Raw genomic sequence first — 22883 nt, forward strand, 5'->3', positions numbered from 1 at the left:
TGCTGGACTAAATGAATTGATAAAACAGTTATGTGAATTCTCATCACTGGTCATGACACTGCTAGGCTAAATGAATTGATAAAACAGTTATGTGAATTCTCATCACTGGTCATGACACTGCTAGGCTACTCTCCCACAGTTCAAACACTGTCCAATTCTCACAATACAAATACTGTCCAATTCTCACAATACAAATACTGTCCAGTTCTCACAAAACAAACACTGTCCAATTCTCACAATACAAACACTGTCCAATTCTCACAATACAAACACTGTCCAATTCTCACAGTAGTGTCGATCTTCTTACTCAAAAACAATGTGCATCTTACTGTCTTTCATTTCCTTCTCGTATACTTTATCAAACCGTTTATTTTGATCTGTGGTGAAATGATTTTTCCAGTCGCCGATCACACCTGAAATGATGACAAGCCAAACAATTCATTGATAAGAGATTCGTTGATATTGATATACATGTACACGCAATATGAAGGCACGTACTATGAAGGCACGTACTATGAAGACACGTACTATGAAGACACGCAATGTGAAGACACGCAATGTGAAGACATGCAAAGGCGTCAACAAACAGCATTTTAATATTTTATGTATTGCCCATAGATGACCACATTTTAAGAAATTCGACTTTTAAGTTTGGTAGGCCTGCAGAAATTAGCCCCGAGGCGTGCATTTTTGTAATTTGTGGTAGGTGTGAACATTCTGTGCCTATACAGCATTTTGCTATCTCATCGTGCATCCGTACGTCAACAGCATACACTCAAACAACTGTATAGGATCAGCGGACACTTTCACAAAACCTCGTTAATCAATCTTTCGTAACTTTTCTCGAAGATGACGTCGCCTTATGGTACTTTAACCTGGACAACGTCTTTTACGAAAAAAGTTACGCAGAATGTGACTGACGAAGTTTTGTGAAAGTGAACCCAGCCTTTTTGTTGCTCACATCGCTCTATTTGACATAACGGTAGAAAGTTATTTGTTAACGGCGCATTAAGCTCATTCTTGATGGTAGTAATTTTTGGTAACGTTGGTACCTTATTTGTTATTGATAGCAGGCTAATTGATCTTCGTTTTTGTGCCTTTTGTATTTGTCACTGATTTTACTCTAGTTGGTGATTTTTCCGATATTTGATAGTTGCACCGCTTTTAATGGATGTATCATATTTGCATTCAGCGGTAGTCCGTTGGTTTGTGGCGATATCATATTTTACTCCTGTGGTGCCCATTTGTCATTGGCGGTACCCCACTCGTTAAAGGCTACCTCACTTGTTATTGAAGTACTTCATCCGTTATAGGTTACTTCACCTGGTACTGGTGGTACTTCACTCGTTATAGGCTACCTCATCTGGTATTGGCCATATCCCACTCGTTATAGGCTACTTCACGGGGTATTGGCGGTAATTTATTCGTTATAGGCTACTTCAAGGGGTATTGGCGATACTTTACTCGTTAAAGGCTACTTCACCTGGTATTGGCGATACTTAACTCGTTAAAGGCTACTTCACCTGGTATTGGCGGTACTTTATTCGTTATAGCTTACCTGGTATTGGCGGTACTTCACTCGTTATATGCTACCTCACCTGGTATTAGCGGTACCCCACTTGTTAAAGGCCACTTCACCCGGTATTGGCGGTACTTCATTCGTTATAGGCTATTTCACTAGGTATTGGCGGTACTTCATTGGTTATAGGTTACTTCGCCTGGTATTGGCGATACTTCACTCGTTATAGGCTATTTCACTAGGTATTGGCGGTACCCCACTCGTTAAAGGCCACTTCACCTGGTATTGCCGGTACTTTATTCGTTATAAGTTACTTCACCTGGTATTGGCGGTACCCCACTCGTTATAGGCTACCTCACTTGTTATTGAAGTACTTCATTCTTTATAGGTTACTTCACCTGGTACTGGTGGTACTTCACTCGTTATAGGCTACCTCATCTGGTATTGGCGATATCCCACTCGTTATAGGCTACTTCACGGGGTATTGGCGGTACTTCATTCGTTATAGGCTTTTTCACTAGGTATTGGCAGTACTTCATTCGCTGTAAGCCACTTCACCTGGTATTGGCGGTACTTCATTCGTTATAGGCTATTTCACTAGGTATTGGCGGTACTTCATTCGTTATAGGCCACTTCACCTGGTATTAGCGGTACTTCATTCGTTATAGGTTACTTCACCTGGTATTGGCGGTACTTCACTCGTTATAGGCTATTTCACTAGGTATTGGCGGTACTTCATTCGTTATAGGCCACTTCACCTGGTATTGCTGGTACTTTATTCGTTATAAGTTACTTCACCTGGTATTGGCGGTACCCCACTCGTTATAGGCTACCTCACTTGTTATTGAAGTACTCCATTCTTTATAGGTTACTTCACCTGGTACTGGTGGTACTTCACTCGTTATAGGCTACCTCATCTGGTATTGGCGATATCCCACTCGTTATAGGCTACTTCACGGGCTATTGGAGGTACTTTACTCGTTATAAGCTACTTCAAGGGGTATTGGCGATACTTTACTCGTTATAGGCTACTTCACCTGGTATTGGCGATACTTAACTCGTTAAAGGCTACTTCACCTGGTATTGGCGGTACTTTATTCGTTATAGGTTACCTGGTATTGGTGGTACCTCACTCGTTATATGCTACTTCATCTGGTATTAGCTGTACCCCACTCGTTATAGGCCACTTCACCTGGTTTTGGCGGTACTTCATTCGTTATAGGCTATTTCACTAGGTATTGGCGGTACTTCATTTGTTATAGGCCACTTCATCTGGTATTGGCGGTACTTCATTCGTTATAGGTTACTTCACCTGGTATTGGCGATACTTAACTCGGTAACCTGGTATTGGTGGTACTTTATTCGTTATAGGTTACCTGGTATTGGCGGTACTTCACTCGTTATATGCTACCTTACCTGGTATTAGCGGTACCCCACTCGTTATAGGCCACTTCACGTGATATTGGCGGTACTTCATTCGTTATAGGTTACTTCACCTGGTATTGGCGGTACTTTATTCGTTATAGGCCACTTCACCTGGTATTGGCGGTACTTCACTCGTTATATGCTACCTCACCTGGTATTGGCGGTGCTTCACTTGTTATAGGCCACTTACATGCTACCTCACCTGGTATTAGTGGTACTTCACTCGTTATGCGGCACTTCGCCTGGTATTGGTGGTACTTCACTTGTTATAGGCTACTTCACTTGGTATTGGTGGTACTTCACTTTTTATGGGCTACTTCACTTGTTATAGGCCACTTCACCTGGTATTGGTGGTACTTCGCTCGTTACACGGTACTTCTCCTGGTATTGGTGATACTTCACTTGTTATAGGCTACTTCACTTGATATTGGTGGTACTTCACTTGTTATAGGCTACTTCACTTGATATTGGTGGTACTTCACTTTTTATGGGCTACTTCACTTGGTTTTGGTGACACTTCACCTGGTATTGGTGGTACTCCACTCGTTATAGGCTACTTCACTTGATATTGGTGGTACTTCACTTGTTACAGGGTATTTCACTTGGTATTGGTGGTACTTCACTTGTTACGGGCTACTTCACTTGTTATAGGCCACTTCACCTGGTATTGGTGGTACTTCACTCGTTACACGGTACTTCTCCTGGTATTAGTGATACTTCACTTGTTATAGGCTACTTTACTTGATATTGGTGGTATTTCACTTGTTATAGGGTACTTCACCTGGTATTGGTGGTACTTCACTTTTTATGGGCTACTTCACTTGGTTTTGGTGACACTTCACCTGGTATTGGTGGTACTCCACTCGTTAAAGGCTACTTCACTTGATATTGGTGGTACTTCACATGTTATAGGGTACTTCACTTGGTATTGGTGGTACTTCACTTGTTACGGGCTACTTCACTTGTTATAGGCCACTTCACCTGGTATTGGTGGTACTTCACTTGTTATACGCTACTTCACTTGGTATTGGCGGTACTTCACTCGTTATAGGCTACCTCACCTGGTATTGGTGGTACTCCACTTTTTATGGGTTACTTCACCTGGTATTGCCAGTACTCTACTCGTTATAGGCTACCTCACCTGGTATTGGCGGTACTTCACTCGTTATAGGCTACTTCACCTGGTATTGGCGTTGCTTCACTCGTTATAGTCTATTTCACGTGGTATTGGCGGTACTTCACTCGTTATAGGCTACTTCACCTGGTTTTGACGGTACTTCACTCGTTACACGCTACCTCACCTTGTATGGATGATACTTCACTTGTTATAGGCTACTTCGCCTGGTATTGGTGTTACTTCTCTCGTTATAGGCTACTTCACCTGGTATTGGCGGTACTTAACTCGTTATAGGTTACTTCACCTGGTATTGGTGTTGCTTCACTCGCTATAGGCTACTTCACCTTGTATTGGCGGTACTTCACTCGTTATAGGCTACTTCACCCGGTATTGGCGGTACTCCACTCATTATAGGTTACTTCACCTGGTATTGGCCTTGTTTCACTCGTTATGGGCTACTTCACCTGGTATTGGCGGTACTTCACTCGTTATAGGCTACTTCACCTGGTATTGGCGGTACTTCACTCGTTATAGGCTACTTCACCTGGTATTGGCGGTACTTCACTCGTTATAGGCTACTTCACCTGGTATTGGCGGTACTTCACTCGTTACACGCTACCTCACCTGGTATGGATGATACTCCACTTGTTATAGGTTACTTCACCTGGTATTGGTGTTGCTTCACTCGTTATGGGCTACTTCACCTGGTTTTGACGGTACTTAACTCGTTATAGGTTACTTCACCTGGTATTGGTGTTGCTTCACTCGTTATAGGCTACTTCACCTGGTTTTGACGGTACTTCACTCGTTATAGGTTACTTCACCTGGTATTGGTGTTGCTTCACTCGTTATAGGCTACTTCACCTGGTTTTGACGGTACTTCACTCGTTATACGCTATCTCACCTGATATGGATGATACTCCACAAGTTACAGGCTACTTCACCTGGTATTGGCAGTACTCTACTTGTTGTAGGCTACTTCACCTGTTATTGGCAGTACTCCACTCGTTATAGGCTACTTCACCTGGTATTGGCGGTACTTCACTCGTTATACGCTATCTCACCTGGTATGGATGATACTCCACTCGTTATAAGCTACCTCACTTGTTACTGGCGGTCCCTCACTCGTTATAGGCTACTTCACCTGGTATTGGCGGTACTTCACTCGTTATAAGCTACCTCACCTGGTATGGATGATACTTTACAGGCTACTTCAGCTGGTATTGGCAGTACTTCACTCGCTATAGGCTGCTTCACCTGGTATTGGCGGTATTTCACTCGTTATACGCTATCTCACCTGGTATGGATGATACTCCACAAGTTACAGGCTACTTCACCTGGTTTTGGCAGTACTCTACTTGTTGTAGGCTACTTCACCTGTTATTGGCAGTACTCCACTCGTTATAGGCTACTTCACCTGGTATTGGCTGTACTTCACTCGTTATACGCTATCTCACCTGGTATGGATGATACTCCACACGTTACAGGCTACTTCACCTGGTATTGGCAGTACTCTACTTGTTGTAGGCTACTTCACCTGTTATTGGCAGTACTCCACTCGTTATAAGCTACCTCACCTGGTATTGCCAGTACTCTACTCGTTATAAGCTATCTCACTCGCTATTGGCGATAACCTGTTTGTTGATGGCTGTGCCACAACTGTTTACTGTTGTTACCATATTTATTAATGATGTACTCTTTTTGTTAGCACAGTATCATATTTGTTTAGGGCAGTAAGCAATTTATAAATAGCGGCACCACATTTGTACACCAAATTGTTATGAGCGGCACCTCACTTGTTTTTGACGGCATTTTATTTACTAGTGGCTGTGCCCTAATTCTTGAAAGGAAGGACAATTCAGACCAAATGTATATGAATACATCGAAAAAATACCCAACATAAAGTATAAAAAGAATAACTCTTTTTTTTGTAATGCTCGAAACCACCGCCATGTCATCAATTGCAACCAATCATGCGCGAGTTATTTTTATAACCCAAGAGCGCACGTGTTTCCGCTGACACACAGCTTTGCTTTTTGACCATATGAGCGTGTGGTAAAAGTGACGTCACGTCGTGTTTCCGGTTTCTCTAGCAAGGCGTATCCCATGACGTAGTAAGAATTCCAAATTAAAAGCTGATTTACATCAAACACGCCAGAACAAAATGGATGTGGTCGTTTTGGTTTGTTTCCACCCCTCTTCTAGAGTAAATACGTTATACTGTTTGTTGTTTTTTCTTTTCATGGTAGCACCTTATTTTTGTTTTAATTCCGATACCAAATTTTTAACGACTGTAACATATTTAATAACAACTTCTGTTGTCTCCCACCTTTCCTTAAAAACCCGATTTCTCCGTTCCGCCATTGTTGTCTTTCTTCTTCCGAGTATCCGACCTTGGTCTTGCCTTTTTTCATGGCGGCAAAGTCACACTTTTCGGACAAACGCTTGAAAAACGGTTCATTACGCGGCAAGCAAAGAAATTCAGCAAGCCTGTGTACTTCGGAATCGAAATTCTGGAAGCAGAAAAAATAGTACCATTTCAACATTTATGAATATCATGTATACATCTTCATTGTCTTTAACATATCGACCTCTGTCATTTTACACACATTTTGTTCTCTTTAACACCCAGAGGATTTCCTGTATGCTTTCTTCCTGGTGTCCTCTCGTCTTCTCTTCTGGGCGTTATTTCCTATTATCTTCCGGGTGTTCTCTAGTCCTCTCTTTCAGGTGTTTTCTCGTCTTATCTTCCCTGTGTTCTCTAGAGCCCACTTGGCTTTCACCAGTATCACATTGAGAAAAGTTCGCTAATATATATATATACAATTTGCCAAATGTCGGTGGTTTGATCCGGTCGGTAATGTACACGTGTTGAGTTCTTCAGTTTTGTGTAAAAACAATAAAAACATATTTTGTCGTGATATCTTCTGGTCGTCAAATAAAACTAAAGCGACATACCAGTGAAGGAAGTGACCTTTAAACAGCTTTTTACCGTGTTTTTAAAAATCCTAATTCTGTTACTTCGTCCACATACCCTTTTCAAACTTTCATAATAAATAACATGTATAGGAGCAGTTGGATGTTCTTTAATCCCTCTTTCCCATCCCTTCACATGAGTTGACCACTTGCCATAGTCCGCTGAAAAACACACAAAAAGTTCATTATTAAGAACACAAGGGATAGAGGGAATGTACTGGAAACTCTACCACCCTACGAAAGTAATCTGTCTGTTAAATGGGCATCTGGGAAGACATATGATACCCAACGAAAATGTTAGGCTCGTTGTTTGAAAGAGTTGGGTTATAGCGTTGTGAGTCCCAGTTATCTCCCCTGCTGATTGGGACTAAGTAGTTCGACAGCGTGTAAGGTACACAGGAATAACGTCATATTTTATTTTGAAGACTTGAGCCAAATTTAGCGGCCTATGCAGTTACCCAAAATCAGAGTAGAACAACTGGAGATTCATTTTTGGGCAAAGTAGAAAACTGAAGGCCCTGCTTAAAGTTAAATCTGGCATTGAAGGCAATGAACACTCTAGCATGAAGTACATGTCAGATGAAAGACCAATAAATAATGTCGGCGAAAATAGATTGACTTATTCTGTAGAATATTTTTGACTTAGTAAAATGTATTTAAATCTTTGGATTCTACTGTGACCTTTTCTGACCATATTTCGACCAGGGGTGTCACTTCAGCTTTTTGCCACTTGACAAACAGATTCCTACATTTCATCATTCACAGTGCATCTATATTTAGAGCCATGAATGCATTAAACAAATGGGCCTTGAAACAAACTATTTCAAGCCAAAAATACTGCTGTGACGTCACTGATACGCGCAAAATAGAAGTGTAGAGACATGTTTTGGAGATGATGTAAACGAGTACGAATGCAATGTTAAATGGACAATTATCATCTATTTTTGTATAAAAAAACCATTCTTATAGAAAATACAGTGTACAAGTCGTAAGTGGGTTAACGTCGTGAGATTAAGTTGTAAGTGGGTTTTCGTCGTTAGGCTGAGTCGTGAGCAATTTTCGTCGTGAGGATGAGTCGTAAGTGGTTATCGTCGTGAGGTTGAGTCGTAAGTGGTTATCGTCGTGAGGTTGAGTCGTAAGCGGGCTATCGTCCTGAGGTTGTCGTAAGGGCATTATCGCCGATGGTCTGAAAGTCTCTAATGTTCCGTTGATACATTATAGGATTGGCTTTGCACACGGTCGTGCGTAGAACACAATCAAAATTACATATTGTGCAAGCTATATTTTGATGTGTTTTCATTCTTCCAAATGACTGGTGAGTTTTGTGTACATGATTTGACATATGCAAAATAACAACATTATTCCACAAGGATTTCACGAATGGAATATCTCCACAACCTTAAAACTTGAAAAACCACATAAGGCCTCTGTGTCATCCGGAATATTGAAAAGTAGCACAACATGATAAAAACTGTAAACTGAACCAACTGTTAACATGGTACTTTCGAAACCTTACGCCACAGCCTTTCAGCACAGTTTGATTCACTGATTAAAAAACTGATTAGCTTTGGTAATGATACATTGAATGATTCGTTGACTGATTGGCTCATTGCCGTATTGTTTGGTTGCTGGATTGATTCACGGACTTAACTAAACTGTATTCATCGCAAATAAACACTATGAAATAAGCATAAATAAGGGTTTCCATGAGATACCTTTGCCTTCTAACCACATCTCAAAGTAGTCCGGCCAGATGCCATGATAATCATACACCCCAACCAGTCCCTTGTGGTGATGGTAATGAGAGACGCAGACATCTTTCGGATTCCTTAAAATGTATACCATCTTGGATCCCTTCCTGAACACATCCGGTGGAATGTCTTCAAACTGTAAGTGATGACTCAGACATCTTGGTGACCTCATTTTATCGAAATGTTCTTGATCACAAAAATCCAGCATAGCCAACATCTTATTTCCTTTGACGTATTCGGTATTTCCGATCAGCAACATGTTGCAGATTTCCCAGAGCCAATTTCCGCCTGTTGTGTGGAACAAAGAAAAAGTATACATAGATGAAATACGGTGCTAAACACACAAGGAAAGTACGAAATACAGGAACCTCATCTAGGCCTCACGATCCGTGAATTACCATAGGCCCCTGCTTAGTCCCTCATTATGCTGGGCAGAGGAAAGACGCCCAGAAGCATGTGGCCCACGCGGCTAAGTCTGACAGTTTTTGAAGTAGGCCTACATTTATACCTGGTGTTAGAATGGTGAGCAAGGAATCGCTGACGTAACGTCCAACGTACAAGATACGTGTATTGTGAAGCCCGACTCGGTTGGTTTATTTACGACCAGGGCCTCTCTACCTGAATGCATGATGACGTAAATATCACGTGGACGGAGTCAAAATGGTGGTTCCCTGCGAATTTGTTTTGATTACATTACTCATGTGGCTTACCATGTGATAGTGTCAAGACAAATAATAACAATACGTGTAAACATGGTTTTACATAAATATGCGAGTCAGTTCGCACAAAGAGATCGTAGCTACAATCGCTTGTAAACCATACCCTGAGTTAACAACTGATTGTAAAAATAAGTTACGCCGCTTGCACAAAGGAATTGTAAAGTGAATATAACTTTAAGAGTTCTTGCCTTCATTTTCATAAGAGTTCTACTTCATAATGACCCTGATAACACAGTTGGTAGAGCGCCCGCTTCGGGAGCGGTAGATCCAGGGTCAGTCCTGGGTCGAGTCACACTTAAGACTTTAAAAGAGGAAATAATTTCCTCGCTTGGCGTTCAGCATGAAGGGTAAAGTGCAACGACTGGTTGACCCGTATCAGTATAATGGCTCGGGCGGGGCGTCTTACTTGCCTTCGGTAAGGCATCTCAGTGAAGCAGCATTAGATAAAAGAGCGGTGGAAATCTGTCCTGCAGTGAGGAGTCACATTACTTACACTCTAAGGATTCCTTCGTCGTCATATGACTGAAAAATTGTTAAGCACGACGTTAAACCCTAAGCACTCACTCACTCATAATGACTCTACTGCTGACAACAACAACATGTGAAAAAATTTCTGGTAACATAATTTTAAGACGATTACATAGCACATCTTTACAAACCCAGTCGAAAAGTACTAACTAACGGTCTACCCAAGGCAAGTATTTATGCATAACATTCATTCTGGGGCGAATGTAAAATATACCACATAGTCAACCGGGTTTTGTCATATGACTGTATCTTACGACTATCTTAGTTGCAACATGGTGTAGATTGTAAGTTAAGGCTACCATCGTGAATTAGTGAATTACAAACAACTTAGCGTTACGATCCCTTGTACAAGCGTCCTCTGAACAATTTGACCACTTTCTTTTTTGACAACTTTGGGAAATGTCAAAGAGGGCGGCTTTTGCGCGGGGGGGGGGGGGGGGGGGGGGCGAAACATGAATGTGCGACCCACCCTTGAGCTTTGCAGAGCGCGGTGCTTTCTTTCTTTTTCTTTCGTTATTATTACTTAATTACTTAATTAACTAAATTAATGTTTTTGCACAATATGTAAAACAGTAAAGCAAGGGGCAAAGTATTCCAGAAAGTTTGACCAGTAGCAACATAAAAGAATGATTCCCAACTGGTACTAAATTATCCTATATTGAACATTTGGGAAAATGATTAGCAAACTGCATCAGTTGTAGATCTGCGATGCGAAACAGGCTATTTTGTGCCTTGAAAGTTAAGTAACGTCACAGTTCCATCGAAGTTCATTGTTTATTTGCTTCTGTGGGCCTGATTATAGAGGTAAGTGGCACTCTTTGTAGTTTTAAGCTCATCTTCATTAGGTTTGAAGTCCCTGGCCTTGCAATCTGAGCTAAGTTTGCAGCTAAGAAGAGCACACACAGTGTCATTGGCCAAGTCAGTTCTGTTTTCTGTGACAATCTTGCGGACCATGGAGAAAGTTCTTTCTTGAGGGATGCACAGAAGACATTTCATCAACTTGCTGATGTTGCTGTACGCTACAGTGATATTAATTAGGTCAGTTAGAAAATTCAGTTGGTTCTTTTGATCAGTCGACAGTGTGATACTAACCTGACTTGGGATATCCACACACGTACACGTCCTCCTGGCGAGCGGTGAATTCGCTCATCCGTCTGAGTCTCAATCCCATGTCGCCAGGAAATTTCGGCATCGGTTGTCCTCGGTAACTGAAGAATTTTATCTTATTTCCTCCAGCGTCCTCAAAATAGACGATCTTTGCCTCATCATCTTGACTCATTGTCTCTGGAAAAGAACAGTCAGACGTTTCATTCGGTTCATCAAACAATAAAAATAACACTCACACACTTTAGAATCGAAATAAAAAAATACCCTGCCATACGGCCCATTTTCTGAGCTATGGAGTCGATCTATACCTTTCACACAAGCACGATGACACAGTATAATCTAACAAGCCATTTTGTATGCAACGCGAAATCGACGTGGGATCACTAAAGTTTATTGAAGAGCACTTACATGGCTTGACAGTGTGCTTAAGATGTGTTTCTGTCAAAACTATCGGACCCAGTCCGTGCGAGTTCATTTCCTGCCTAGGGTAGGGACAGCGAATTTGCACTCTTTATTTTGCGTTGAGACGTTTAGGTAGCCTGTTTGACAAGCTGTACACAGATGTTCAACAGAATTGTATGACCTTGAGTGGTGCATTTATCATGAGATCATCAACTTCCAAAAATCAAGGCATGAAAATGCACGCTATGAAACAAGACAAACATTTACCGTCAACTCTTCAATCAGTATTACTGATTACACCAGGTGTGCGTATAGACTTTAACTTGGACTGGGCGAATAGTTGTACTTAACACGTGGAAAAATTTACGTGCCAATACAATTCCGCCGTATACACCTGTAATCTAACGGGCATCGCATCTGTCACTGTACTGCGTTAAACAACAATTAATTGTGGAATTAATGAATAATGAATTTTGAACATATGACCTTTTTTCGTAGATGGACCCAGAAGGCAACTTATACTTACATTAGCGTGAAAACACATAAAGGAAAGTTTACCAAATTGCGTTTAGTGCTCTTTGCCTGAGGTAATATGTAACGGGACCCAATGCATACAGCATATACTATCTTGAGGTATGCGTAAGCATATGGAATGGAGAACACGAAATGTGTTGAGAGAGATAGGGTTGTGCATGCACTCTGCAGAGCTCCTCACTTCGCTTCCCATGAGGGGCTACGAACAAAGAAGATTACTGTAGGTCTGATTCATGACATTAAGCAGTAGACGTCATTTGTTTTAAGCCAAGAGCTGTAATACTGTGTAATGCACACAGTAATTCATCAGTATCGAGATGTGGCGTTTTCACAGGTCATATTACATAGGCCTAAATCAACCTTTCCAGAAATGTACCAAAGACTTTAAAAACTTGTTGCAGCCTCCCTTGGGTCTCAGCAATGAGATCGAGGAGATCTGGTTGGCCGGGTTTCGGCAAAATGTGTCTGGATGTGGTGTCATGTGTGGTGTCCTCGGCATGATACTTCAGTGGCGGCTCCATCTGGCATCACACACTCGCTTTGTCACAAGAAGACCTCGTCGTCATATGACCGAAAAATATCTGAGTACGACGTAAAAACTCAAGTGCATGCATTCCAGGCTTACGCAAAGGTTCGCCTGAGCCGTGGGTTGGGGGTCAATGTGTAAAAAGCAAAATGCAACATGAGTGAATTGTCAGTGAATTGTCAGAAGACGTTTGCTATACTTCTTCGGCCCTCTATACATTTTCTACAGAGCTCATGACATGAACATGACGTGAATTTCTGAGGACTCCACAAACATGCCAAATGATTCCTCTGGTAGGCATAATATTAGGTTTCAGTCGATGGGAATATCTTTCAGTTCCACGCAATGACCGAGAGCGGTTAACGCTCCAAATTATCTTACACTCATCTTCAATGCTATCCCTGTGTCTCACGTTCCAACCAGAAAAACAAGTAAAGGTTAGATCATGGTAAACGAGGGCTACACAACATTTGCATCGAGGCGAAGCTTATTTAGCACGTACTTATTTAGCAAGTTTCGCCGTTTTCGAGGAACAAAAAATCAAAATAAACTACGGAAAATAAAATGTTCACAGATTATATGCATGGGTACTAGTTTTTTTATTGGTTGAGCTAGACGAGGGAAAAGACGTTATGTGCTAGTATAGAGTTTCGTTGACCTTGTGATGAACATACCATGTACAAGATTTCATTTCGGACGCCACAGAGCGTGCACAATTGTAGGGTTTATATAAGACACATTCCTGTTATAGCATACTTTGTGTTTTTACTTAGGTAGTAGTTTTTGCGTCAACCTTAAATGTGATCAGTGCTTAAAAGTAATAATTCCCATATGTGTAAAACCAAATTGTCTTACCTTTCGAAATTGTCGGCCCCTGTGTTTATGAAAGGATAACCCAGACATCTACCCTCTGTGCTTACGGCGGCTGACGTGACGCTCGAACACATCCAATTAGCATATGCCCTCCTTTTTCTCGTTGCGGTGTTTATGTCTCGTGTAAGTTTCTTTCCCCTCGGTGGATAAAACCATATGAAATGTAGCAGGTTATGCACTGTTAGTCACAACAATATATAACCCAAGAAGACAGCATATACCTAATGACCCCTCGTCGTCATTGTAATGTTGTCATCCTACAGATTACGATTTTATATGCAACCGACACTTGCAACAATATAGATCTACCAATCGAGTCATTCTGTGTTGTGTTCCTGTCCATAATTAGAACCCACAACATTATAGTCATATGGCCGGAAAACTGTAAAGTACCACTATATTTATTTATTTTATTTTGATTGGTGTTTTACGACGTACTCAAGAATATTTCACTTATTGGACATTACGGGCATTACGCGAAATGACTAAAAATCATGGTCAGGCATTACGTGAAATGGTTAAAGAGCATGGTCAGGCATTACGCGAAATGACTAAAAATCATGGTCAGGCATTACGTGAAATGATTAAAAAGCATGGTCAGGCATTACGCAAAATGACTAAAAATCATGGTCAGGCATTACGTGAAATGATTAAAAAGCATGGTCAGGCATTACGCAAAATGACTAAAAATCATGGTCAGGCATTACGTGAAATGACTAAAGGCTATAAAACATTAGTTGAATATAAAGAGTTTATTGACGATTGATCATGATTAAGTAAAGTCAAAAGCAGAAAATGAAGTCATACATCACAGTTAAAATCATACGCAATGAAAGTCTTACAGTCAGTTCACTTTATAAAAGGCTACATGTAGTTGGTTAATATTACGAGTCATTTATTTTTGCACATTAGGCTGCTGTGACACCGGCTGGAGCATTTTATTTTATTTTTAAAACACTTGCACCTATTGGTTCCACATCTCTTGGAGCCTGCACAATTGCACCGTACATATCCCTGACGACCACAGCTTGATTCCATATGTACAGGCTGTCGTAGAGTTACCCTTTTTGTACAGTCTACATCAGAGTCAGTAAGTCAATGTTGGGGACACATATCAGACTGATCGCGTGAAAACTTGCCTTTCAGAATCCCAGCTTTAACACAAATTGTGTACATGCTATTCTCATCACGGTCCATTATCATTCCCAGAATATTACGTGAATCACCACGTCCCCTCTCCACAAGAGGAATAGGTACAGCCACATTGTTTCCCACCTTACCACTGGCTAGTTCCACACGACTCCTCTTGACCATACGCTGAGCTTGTGTCATCTGGGCAGAGCTGGCACCCTTTCTCTCATTTGAAATGTTTTGTAAGCGGTCACTTAATAAATCTGAGGATACGACAGCTGGATCATTGTCACTGCTCATTTGATCAACTGGCAGACTAGCTGGAGGTGGAAAGCCCATATCAGTAGTTTGTGTCAGTTCCTGAGTGGTGGTTTGTGTTGGTTCCTGGGCGGTAGTTGGTGTCAGTTCCTGGGTGGTAGTTGGTGTCGGTTCTTGACTGGTTGTTGGTGGCTCAAGATTAGTATATGCTAACACAAGATCATCTTCACTTTGCATTCGTTCAACAACCTCATTCGGCAAAGATGACGATGTTAGGCCAACTTTAGCTTCACACCCAAACATAGCGGCATATTGTGATCGCTGGATTCCAATATGCAAACTGGAATTTTTCTGAAACTGCACAACTTTGATGCCTACAGACCAATCATATGTGTTATTATCTCCCATCCAAGCAACAAGCATATCCTTAATGTCACCATTTGCTCTTTCAACAGAGCCTTGGGTGTCGACCTTTACCATGTACCATGATAAGTCTTGGCCAAACTAGTTTCAGTTCAGAGATTACTTCAGCAGTAAATTCACTTCCATTTCAACAGAGCCTTGACCTTGAGGGTGTCGAGGTTTACCATGTACCATGATAAGTCTTGGCCAAACTAGTTTCAGTTCAGAGATTCCTTCAGCAGTAAATTCACTTCCATTGTCGCTCTGAAGGATGGATGGAACACCAATAAGAAGAAAGATATCCAGTAGCTGATGGGCAACCTCAGCAGCAGGTTTTGAAGTTAATGCTCTCAGTATAACAAACTTGGTCAAGTGGTCCTGATAGACCATGATCCACTTGAATGAATTTTGGGCCATAGACTGCATATTAATAAGGTCAATCTGTGCACGTGAGCCGAATTCCTTCGTGAGAATGGGACGTACTACTACACCTTTGGTCCTTGGGCGCTTGCGCTTCTTCTGACATTCCTGGCAGTAAGACTTGAAAATTTCAACAGCCTCGCGAGTGATGCTGGCTTGAGCACAGCAGGTGTGAGTTCAGCCCCCAACCTTGGGCTCCAGTCTCTCACAGTTCGTGGATCTCGGTAAAAATATAATCGGTCGGTGACATTCGATGTGAATCCAGAATTTTGCCGGAGTTCATAGGTGAGAAGTCTTCTTTCATATCAATTTTGTTTACAACAGAGTATAGTAATCTTAGGGCCACAATTTTTGAAACTTTTATTCGTGATAGATTTATTCATAAAAAAACATGCGATGTCAGTATTTTGTCAACCTTGAAAAGGACCTGGAAGTATGGCACTTTAAAAGCTTCTTCATTTTAAACTTCATTTGGGGTTCAAAGGATCGGTGTGCCCCTTGGTGATATTCTTTTCCCTCCACTGTTCAGTATTAACATTAACAGCTAACTGGAAAATTTTTCACCTGTCACAGTGGGTTTCTTAAAGGCTGATATTTTTCCAATACCCTATCGTACTAAAAATGAATATAACATCGAAAGACACATGCGCACATCTCAAATGTATCCATAAGAGTGCAGTTGAATTGAGAAAATTATCCACTTCTACAAAAAAAGTATATGATCGAGGCGAATACGGGCGTGCGAGGCCAAGACGTAAATGGACGTACATGACCCCAACGTTTCCAGGCATGCGTAGATATAGAAACATAAAAACGTACATAACACGTGCGTAGATATAGATGCATACAAACGTACATGACACGCAGGTGTGTGTAGATATAGGTGCATACAAACGTACACGACACGCAGGTGTGCGTAGATATAGATGCATACAAACGTACATGACAAGCAGGTGTGTGTAGATATAGGTGCATACAAACGTACATGACAAGTAGATGTGCGTAGATATAAATGTATGCAAACGTACATGACACGCAGGTGTGCGTAGATATAAATGTATACATACGTACATGACACGCAGGTGTGCGTAGATATAGATGCATACAAACCTACATGACACGCAGGTGTGCGTAGATATAGATACATACAAACGTACATGACACGCAGGTGTGTGTAGATATAGGTGCATACAAACGTACATGACACGCAGGTGTGTGTAGATATAGGTGCATACAAACGTACATGACACGCAGGTGTACGTAGACATAGATGTATGGATGCGTACATGACCAAGAGATTATTGGTTTACTCTTAGGGATAAAAATGCCCTAATGCTCTTTAACTACAACTACCGATATGTTATAAAGACCCGTGGTCCTTCATACATTTATAAAAGTGACAAATACGACATTAATCGATTCCTTATGCACATTTTTCGAGATTAAGATCGCGTGTCGCATCGATTTCCTGTCCGGTATGTCAGGTAAGACTCGAACACAAATTCAGTCTCACTGCCCCTCAGTTCTTTTTCTAATACAGCGCCAAACCGTTCATTTTGCGCCATGGTGAAATGATTTTTCCAGTCTCCAATCATACCTGAAAAGTAAAAAGCAAGAATAACGTTTCAAGTGAGGAATTGTTGTGTAGATTTAAGCTTGTCATGGTGAATGGAAATTAGAGTACTCTGAGTAAACCAAGGACCTGCAAAATCCGGATTAAAACTACACAAGGAAACAGCGAGCAAAAATGCAGTAATGTTAATAGCACTATTAGACGTCACCGGTCTTTAATTACAAAAAATGCGGTGTAGTCATCAAATTTAATAAAACATAACATGAAAACAATGACCGTGGAGACTTTTCCACCAGTATGGACATTCTTAGTCCAAGAGCAGACCAGACCACAAGGGTTCTCATTCCACCAGCAGATCAGACCGCGAGGGTTCTCAGTTCACCAGCAGATCAGACCGCGAGGGTTCTCAGCCCACCAGCAGATCAGACCGCGAGGGTTTTCAGTCGACCAGCAGACCATACCGCGAGGGTTCTTATTCCATCAGGAGACCAGACCGCGAGGGTTCTTATTCCACCAGGAGGCCAGACTGCGAGGGTTATCAGTCCACCAGCAGATCAGACCGCGAGGGTTCTCAGTCCGCCAGCTTATCAGACCGCGAGGGTTCTCAGCCCATCAGCAGATCAGACCGCGCAAGGGTCTGGTCCACCAGCAGAAGCCATTCTTACGATTGTTAAAGACAGCTTTGCTTACTTTGACCGCCATGTACATGTGACAAGTATGGCGATAATCAACATTAATCAATCAATCAATCATGAATATTAAGGATACTTTGCACTTGGGATTATCAACGAACACGCAGGCAATCAAGGCTGCAAGAGGAAGGGACTTAACCAGGGTTCAGAAGATTAATACCGTCACTGGTTAGCTTGTCAATACATCTATACCGTTACTAGTTCGGATGTCAGAGTATTATTACCATGGCAGATTGGGTTGTCAGTATATTAATATCGTGACTGGTTAGCTTGTCAGTACATCTGTACCGTCACTGGTTTGGATGCCAGCACATTAATACCATGGCTGATTGGTTTGTCAGTATATTAATACCGTCACTGGTGAAGTTGTCAATACATCTATACCGTTACTGGTTCGGTTGTCAGTACACTAATACTATGGCTGATTGGGTTGTCATTATGTTAATACCGTGACTTGTTAGGTTGTCAACAGACCTATACCTTCACTGGTTCGGGTGTCAGCACATTAATACCATGGCTGATTGCGTTGTCAGTATATTAACACTGTGACTGGTTATGTTGTCACTACATCTATACCGTGACTGGTTCGGTTGTCAGTACACTAATGCTATGACTGATTGGGTTGTCATTATATTAATACCGTCACTAGTTAGCTTGTCAATACCTCTGTACCGTCACTGGTTCGGTTGTCAGCACACTAATACTATGGCTGATTGGATTGTCAGTATATTAATACCGTCACTGGTTATGTTGTCAATACCTCTTTACCGTTACTGGTTTGGTTGTCAGTACATTAATACTATGGCTGATTGGAATGTCAGTATAATAATACCGTGACTGGTTAGCTTGTCAATACCTCTGTACCGTCACTGGTTCGGTTGTCACCACATTAATACTATGTCTGATTGGTTTTTCAGTATATTAATACCGTCACTGGTTAAGTTGTCAATACATCTATACCGTTACTGGTTCGGTTGTCAGTACACTAATACTATGGCTGATTGGGTTGTCATTATATTAATACCGTGACTAGTTAGGTTGTCAATAGACCTACACCTTCACTGGTTCGGGTGTCAGCACATTAATGCCATGGTTGATTGGTTTTTCAGTATATTAATACCGTCACTGGTTATGTTGTCAATACATCTATACCGTTACTGGTTCGGTTGTCAGTACACTAATACTATGGCTGATTGGGTTGTCATTATATTAATACCGTGACTAGTTAGGTTGTCAATTGACCTATACCTTCACTGGTTCGGGTGTCAGCACATTAATACCATGGCTGATTGGGTTGTCAGTAAGCCGCCACTGGTTGGGTTTTCAGTGCACTGGTGCCGTGCCTGCTTGATTTTTCAGTGGTTGGCTTGTTAGTATATCAACAACGTGACTGGGTGGGATGTCTGTACATAAATACCGTGACTTGTTGGGATGTAAGTACAATCAGGCCGTGGCTGTTTGGGGTGCCAGGACATTCATGCCGTGACTGGGTGGGATGTCAGTACATTCATGCCGTGACTGGGTGGGATGTCAGTACATTCACGCCGTGACTGGGTGGGATGTCAGTATATTCACGCCGAGACTGGCTTGGATGCCAAGACATTCATGTCGTGACTGGGTGGGATGTCAGTACATTCATGTCGTGACTGGGTGGGATGCCAGTACATTCACGCCGTGACTGGGTGGGATGCCAGGACATTCATGCCGTGACTGGGTGGGATGCCAGGACATTCATGTCGTGACTGGGTGGGATGCCAGGACATTCATGTCGTGACTGGGTGGGATGCCAAGACATTCATGTCGTGACTGGGTGTGATGCCAGGACATTCATGTCGTTACTGGCTGGGATGCCAGGACATTCATGTCGTGACTGGGTGGGATGCCAGGACATTCATGTCGTGACTGGCTGGGATGCCAAGACATTCATGTCGTGACTGGCTGGGATGCCAGGACATTCATGTCGTGACTGGGTGGGATGTCAGTACATTCACGCCGTGACTGGGTGGGATGTGAGTACATTTACGCCATGGAAGGTCGGGTTGTCATTACATTAATACCGTGACTTGGGCATGAGATTTGTGTTATCTTTGATGTGATGTTTCTTCGAGACAGAGTTCGCCTACGATTACAAAAGCAAACCAAACCAGCGACAACAGTGTGATAGTTGGCAAATGGTCACATGCAACTTTTTAAAACCGGCGTCTTGTCAGTTAGGATTTTATTTTTACTAAATTAAAATGCTTAAAGCAAACGATTACTAAAATGTGAAGTAAGGCTCATCGTACGAGGAGAAAACCATGTGTAAAAATACCTTCGCTTATTTTTTCAGATTTTGTTACGAGTGTTGAAAGGCACTGAAATATTTAAATGCTATGTTTGGCCTTATGAGCCACACTGAGGCTGACGTCACATCACCTTTTTTCCAGATGTTCACCAGAATTAAGGAATTTTGGGGAACTTTATTTCAGTAAACTTTTACTCACCGGTAAAAAGATTTATTCCAACATTCAGTGTCGTTATTAGAGTTGAACATACTTTCTGTGACTTCAGAGCTCCTAACCTCTGATAGAATGATCTATAAAGCTCATCTTAGAATTCAAATGTTTGAGCACCTTTAACTCTTTTCACAAAAATCTAAAAAATAATAAAAGTACATTTATGCATAGTTTAGTCTTCCTCTTTAAATACATGTAGTAACAATTTATTACAATAACTCGTCTAGAAATACCCCAAAAGTCTATATTTCCTTACCTTTCCTCAGGAACTTAACCTCTCCGTTCCTCCATACCGCCTTTTGGTTTTCAGAATAACCCTTCTTACTTCTCTCTTTTTTCATGGCTTCAAAGTCACACTTTTTCGACAGTTTTTGGAAAAATTCCTCACTTCGTTTTATACCGAGAAATGCAGCAAGCTTTCGAATTTCTCTATCAAAGTTCTAAATACACAGCAAAAGGAAGAGATAAAAAAGTTCATATTATTTCATTTCAAATTCCTACGTACGATTGGAGAGAAAGTAGTTCTACCTGTAAGTTACATCAAAGGATGTTCTATATCTTCCTTGACAAAACAAAAGTTTGGACGACCAGTTTTCACACGAAGCTCCAAATATCACGAATATAGCAAAATGTGTTGGAGGATTGTGAACTGTAGAAATCGTAAAGCTACAAAGTTAAGAGTGTTAGTAAGCACACATATTTACCGTCAATCTAACAGCCAACATACCATTTTTAAATTCTCATAGTACAGAACGTATATGGGGGCATTAGATATTCCTTGATCCCTTTCTCCCATCCCTTCAAGAACTTTGTCCATTTGCCATAATCCACTGAAATAATAGTCTTTATATGACATGGCACCAATCAGCAAAACCAAATGCACTGCTTCTTTAAAAATCTGCACATGTACAAAATATATTCAACTAGCTTTCAAAATGGGCTACATACACGGATACAAGAAAATTCCGAAAAGTATTGAATTAGTTTTTCTTCTAATCATAACACTGTTCTCAAAATACACCCTAAGTGCATAGTTTATGGTTTAGGCATATTCTTTTCTTATATAATAGAGCTTAGACTTCAGTAGCAGACGTACATGTAACTTTTCCATCTAGCCACATCTCAAAGTAGTCTGGCCAGTTGCCATGATAACCATACACACCAACCAGCCCGTTGTAATGGTGGTAATGGGAGACGCAGACATCTTTCGGATTCCTCAAAGGGTGTACCATCTTAGACCCCTTCCTGAAAACATCCTTGGGGGGGGGGGGGGGGTGTAGTCAAAGTGGAAATGGTGGCTCAAACATCTTGGTGAACTCATACTATTGAAATGCTCTTGATCAACAAATTCCAACATAGCCATCATCTTATTTCCGTTGCAGTATTCAGTACTTCCGGCCAGCAGCATGTGACATATTTCCCACGTCCAGTTTCCTCCTGTTTGAGAAGATGTATTGAGTACTGATTCGAAAAGGTTGATTTATTCAGAATTATTCAACTATGACTCATTAGTAATAATTAACATATCATAACTTACGTCCAAAATGTATGATATCCCGTGCGCTTGATGGAGTTTGAATGTATAGGTGTTAGCCATCATTTCTATATGGACAACGGAAGATATAGGTAAAACTCGGTGACATAGATAAACGCTTAAATAGTTCTAAATAAGAAAAGGTCAAATTTGCGAGTAGGCCTATTTGCCACGTTCAGTAGGCCTAGGATAGTAGGCCTATTTGCCACGTATAGAAAGTGCTATAAGTTAACAATGTAAAATACTGGGAATATAATTGTAAGATAATGTGTGTAAAAACCTGACTTAGAATATCCACAGACCTACACGTCACCCTCACGTGAGGGGAATTCCATCATCTGCCTTAACCTCAGTTCCTGGTCGCCCGAAAACGCCGGCATCGGCTGTCCTCGGAAACTGAAGAATTTTATCTTATTTCCTCCAGCATCCTCAAAATAGACGATTTTTGCCTCATCTTCCTGGATTCATTGTCTCTGAGGGATAAAAGGTAATTGTTGATAATTTTAATTGTTCATAACAGGTTACACAAGATTTGTGCAGTTTGTTCATCAAAACGGGTGAATGAAACCGCGAACAGTTTATTTGTCTTCCCCCGCCCCCACCTATTCTAGTCATGTAGGAGGAAAAAGTGAGACTATCCGCGGAGTACAATTGTGATTACGAGGCGCATATCTCATAGTAATGGAGATCGTAAAGTCCAGTTCTAATGACTAATGTCCATATCCTCCGTCTCTCCTTCTGTGACACCACTGTACTGCAAGTAATCCCAGTCATGCAGGCATCCATATTACCAGTCATGTAACCATGCATAATCATGTGGTCACGTCATGTTCATTTAACGCTGGACATCAGGCTGTTCCGTATGACCATGTGCTGGGATGATGGGAATAAGAGAAATCAC

General features: G+C 41.4%; 2 protein-coding genes across 2 annotated transcripts; both read right to left on the reverse strand.

Moving 5' to 3' along the window:
- Positions 1-232: 232 nt before the first annotated feature.
- On the reverse strand, positions 233-11285 carry LOC135471799 (sulfotransferase 1B1-like). The gene is made up of 5 exons (XM_064751150.1): positions 11128-11285; positions 8753-9076; positions 7096-7199; positions 6391-6574; positions 233-413 (listed from the first exon to the last, which is right to left on the reverse strand). Exons 1-5 carry the CDS (start codon positions 11225-11227, stop codon positions 304-306), a joined length of 822 nt encoding a protein of 273 aa, XP_064607220.1. The 5' UTR covers positions 11228-11285; the 3' UTR covers positions 233-303.
- A 4882-nt stretch (positions 11286-16167) lies between these two features.
- Positions 16168-21265, reverse strand: LOC135469848 (sulfotransferase 1B1-like). Its single transcript, XM_064748467.1, has 3 exons — positions 21176-21265; positions 20705-20888; positions 16168-17285 (listed from the first exon to the last, which is right to left on the reverse strand). Exons 1-3 carry the CDS (start codon positions 21263-21265, stop codon positions 17131-17133), a joined length of 429 nt encoding a protein of 142 aa, XP_064604537.1. The 3' UTR covers positions 16168-17130.
- Positions 21266-22883: the final 1618 nt, after the last annotated feature.

The sequence above is a fragment of the Liolophura sinensis genome, chromosome 7 (assembly GCF_032854445.1).
Source record: "Liolophura sinensis isolate JHLJ2023 chromosome 7, CUHK_Ljap_v2, whole genome shotgun sequence".
NCBI lineage: Eukaryota > Metazoa > Mollusca > Polyplacophora > Chitonida > Chitonidae > Liolophura > Liolophura sinensis.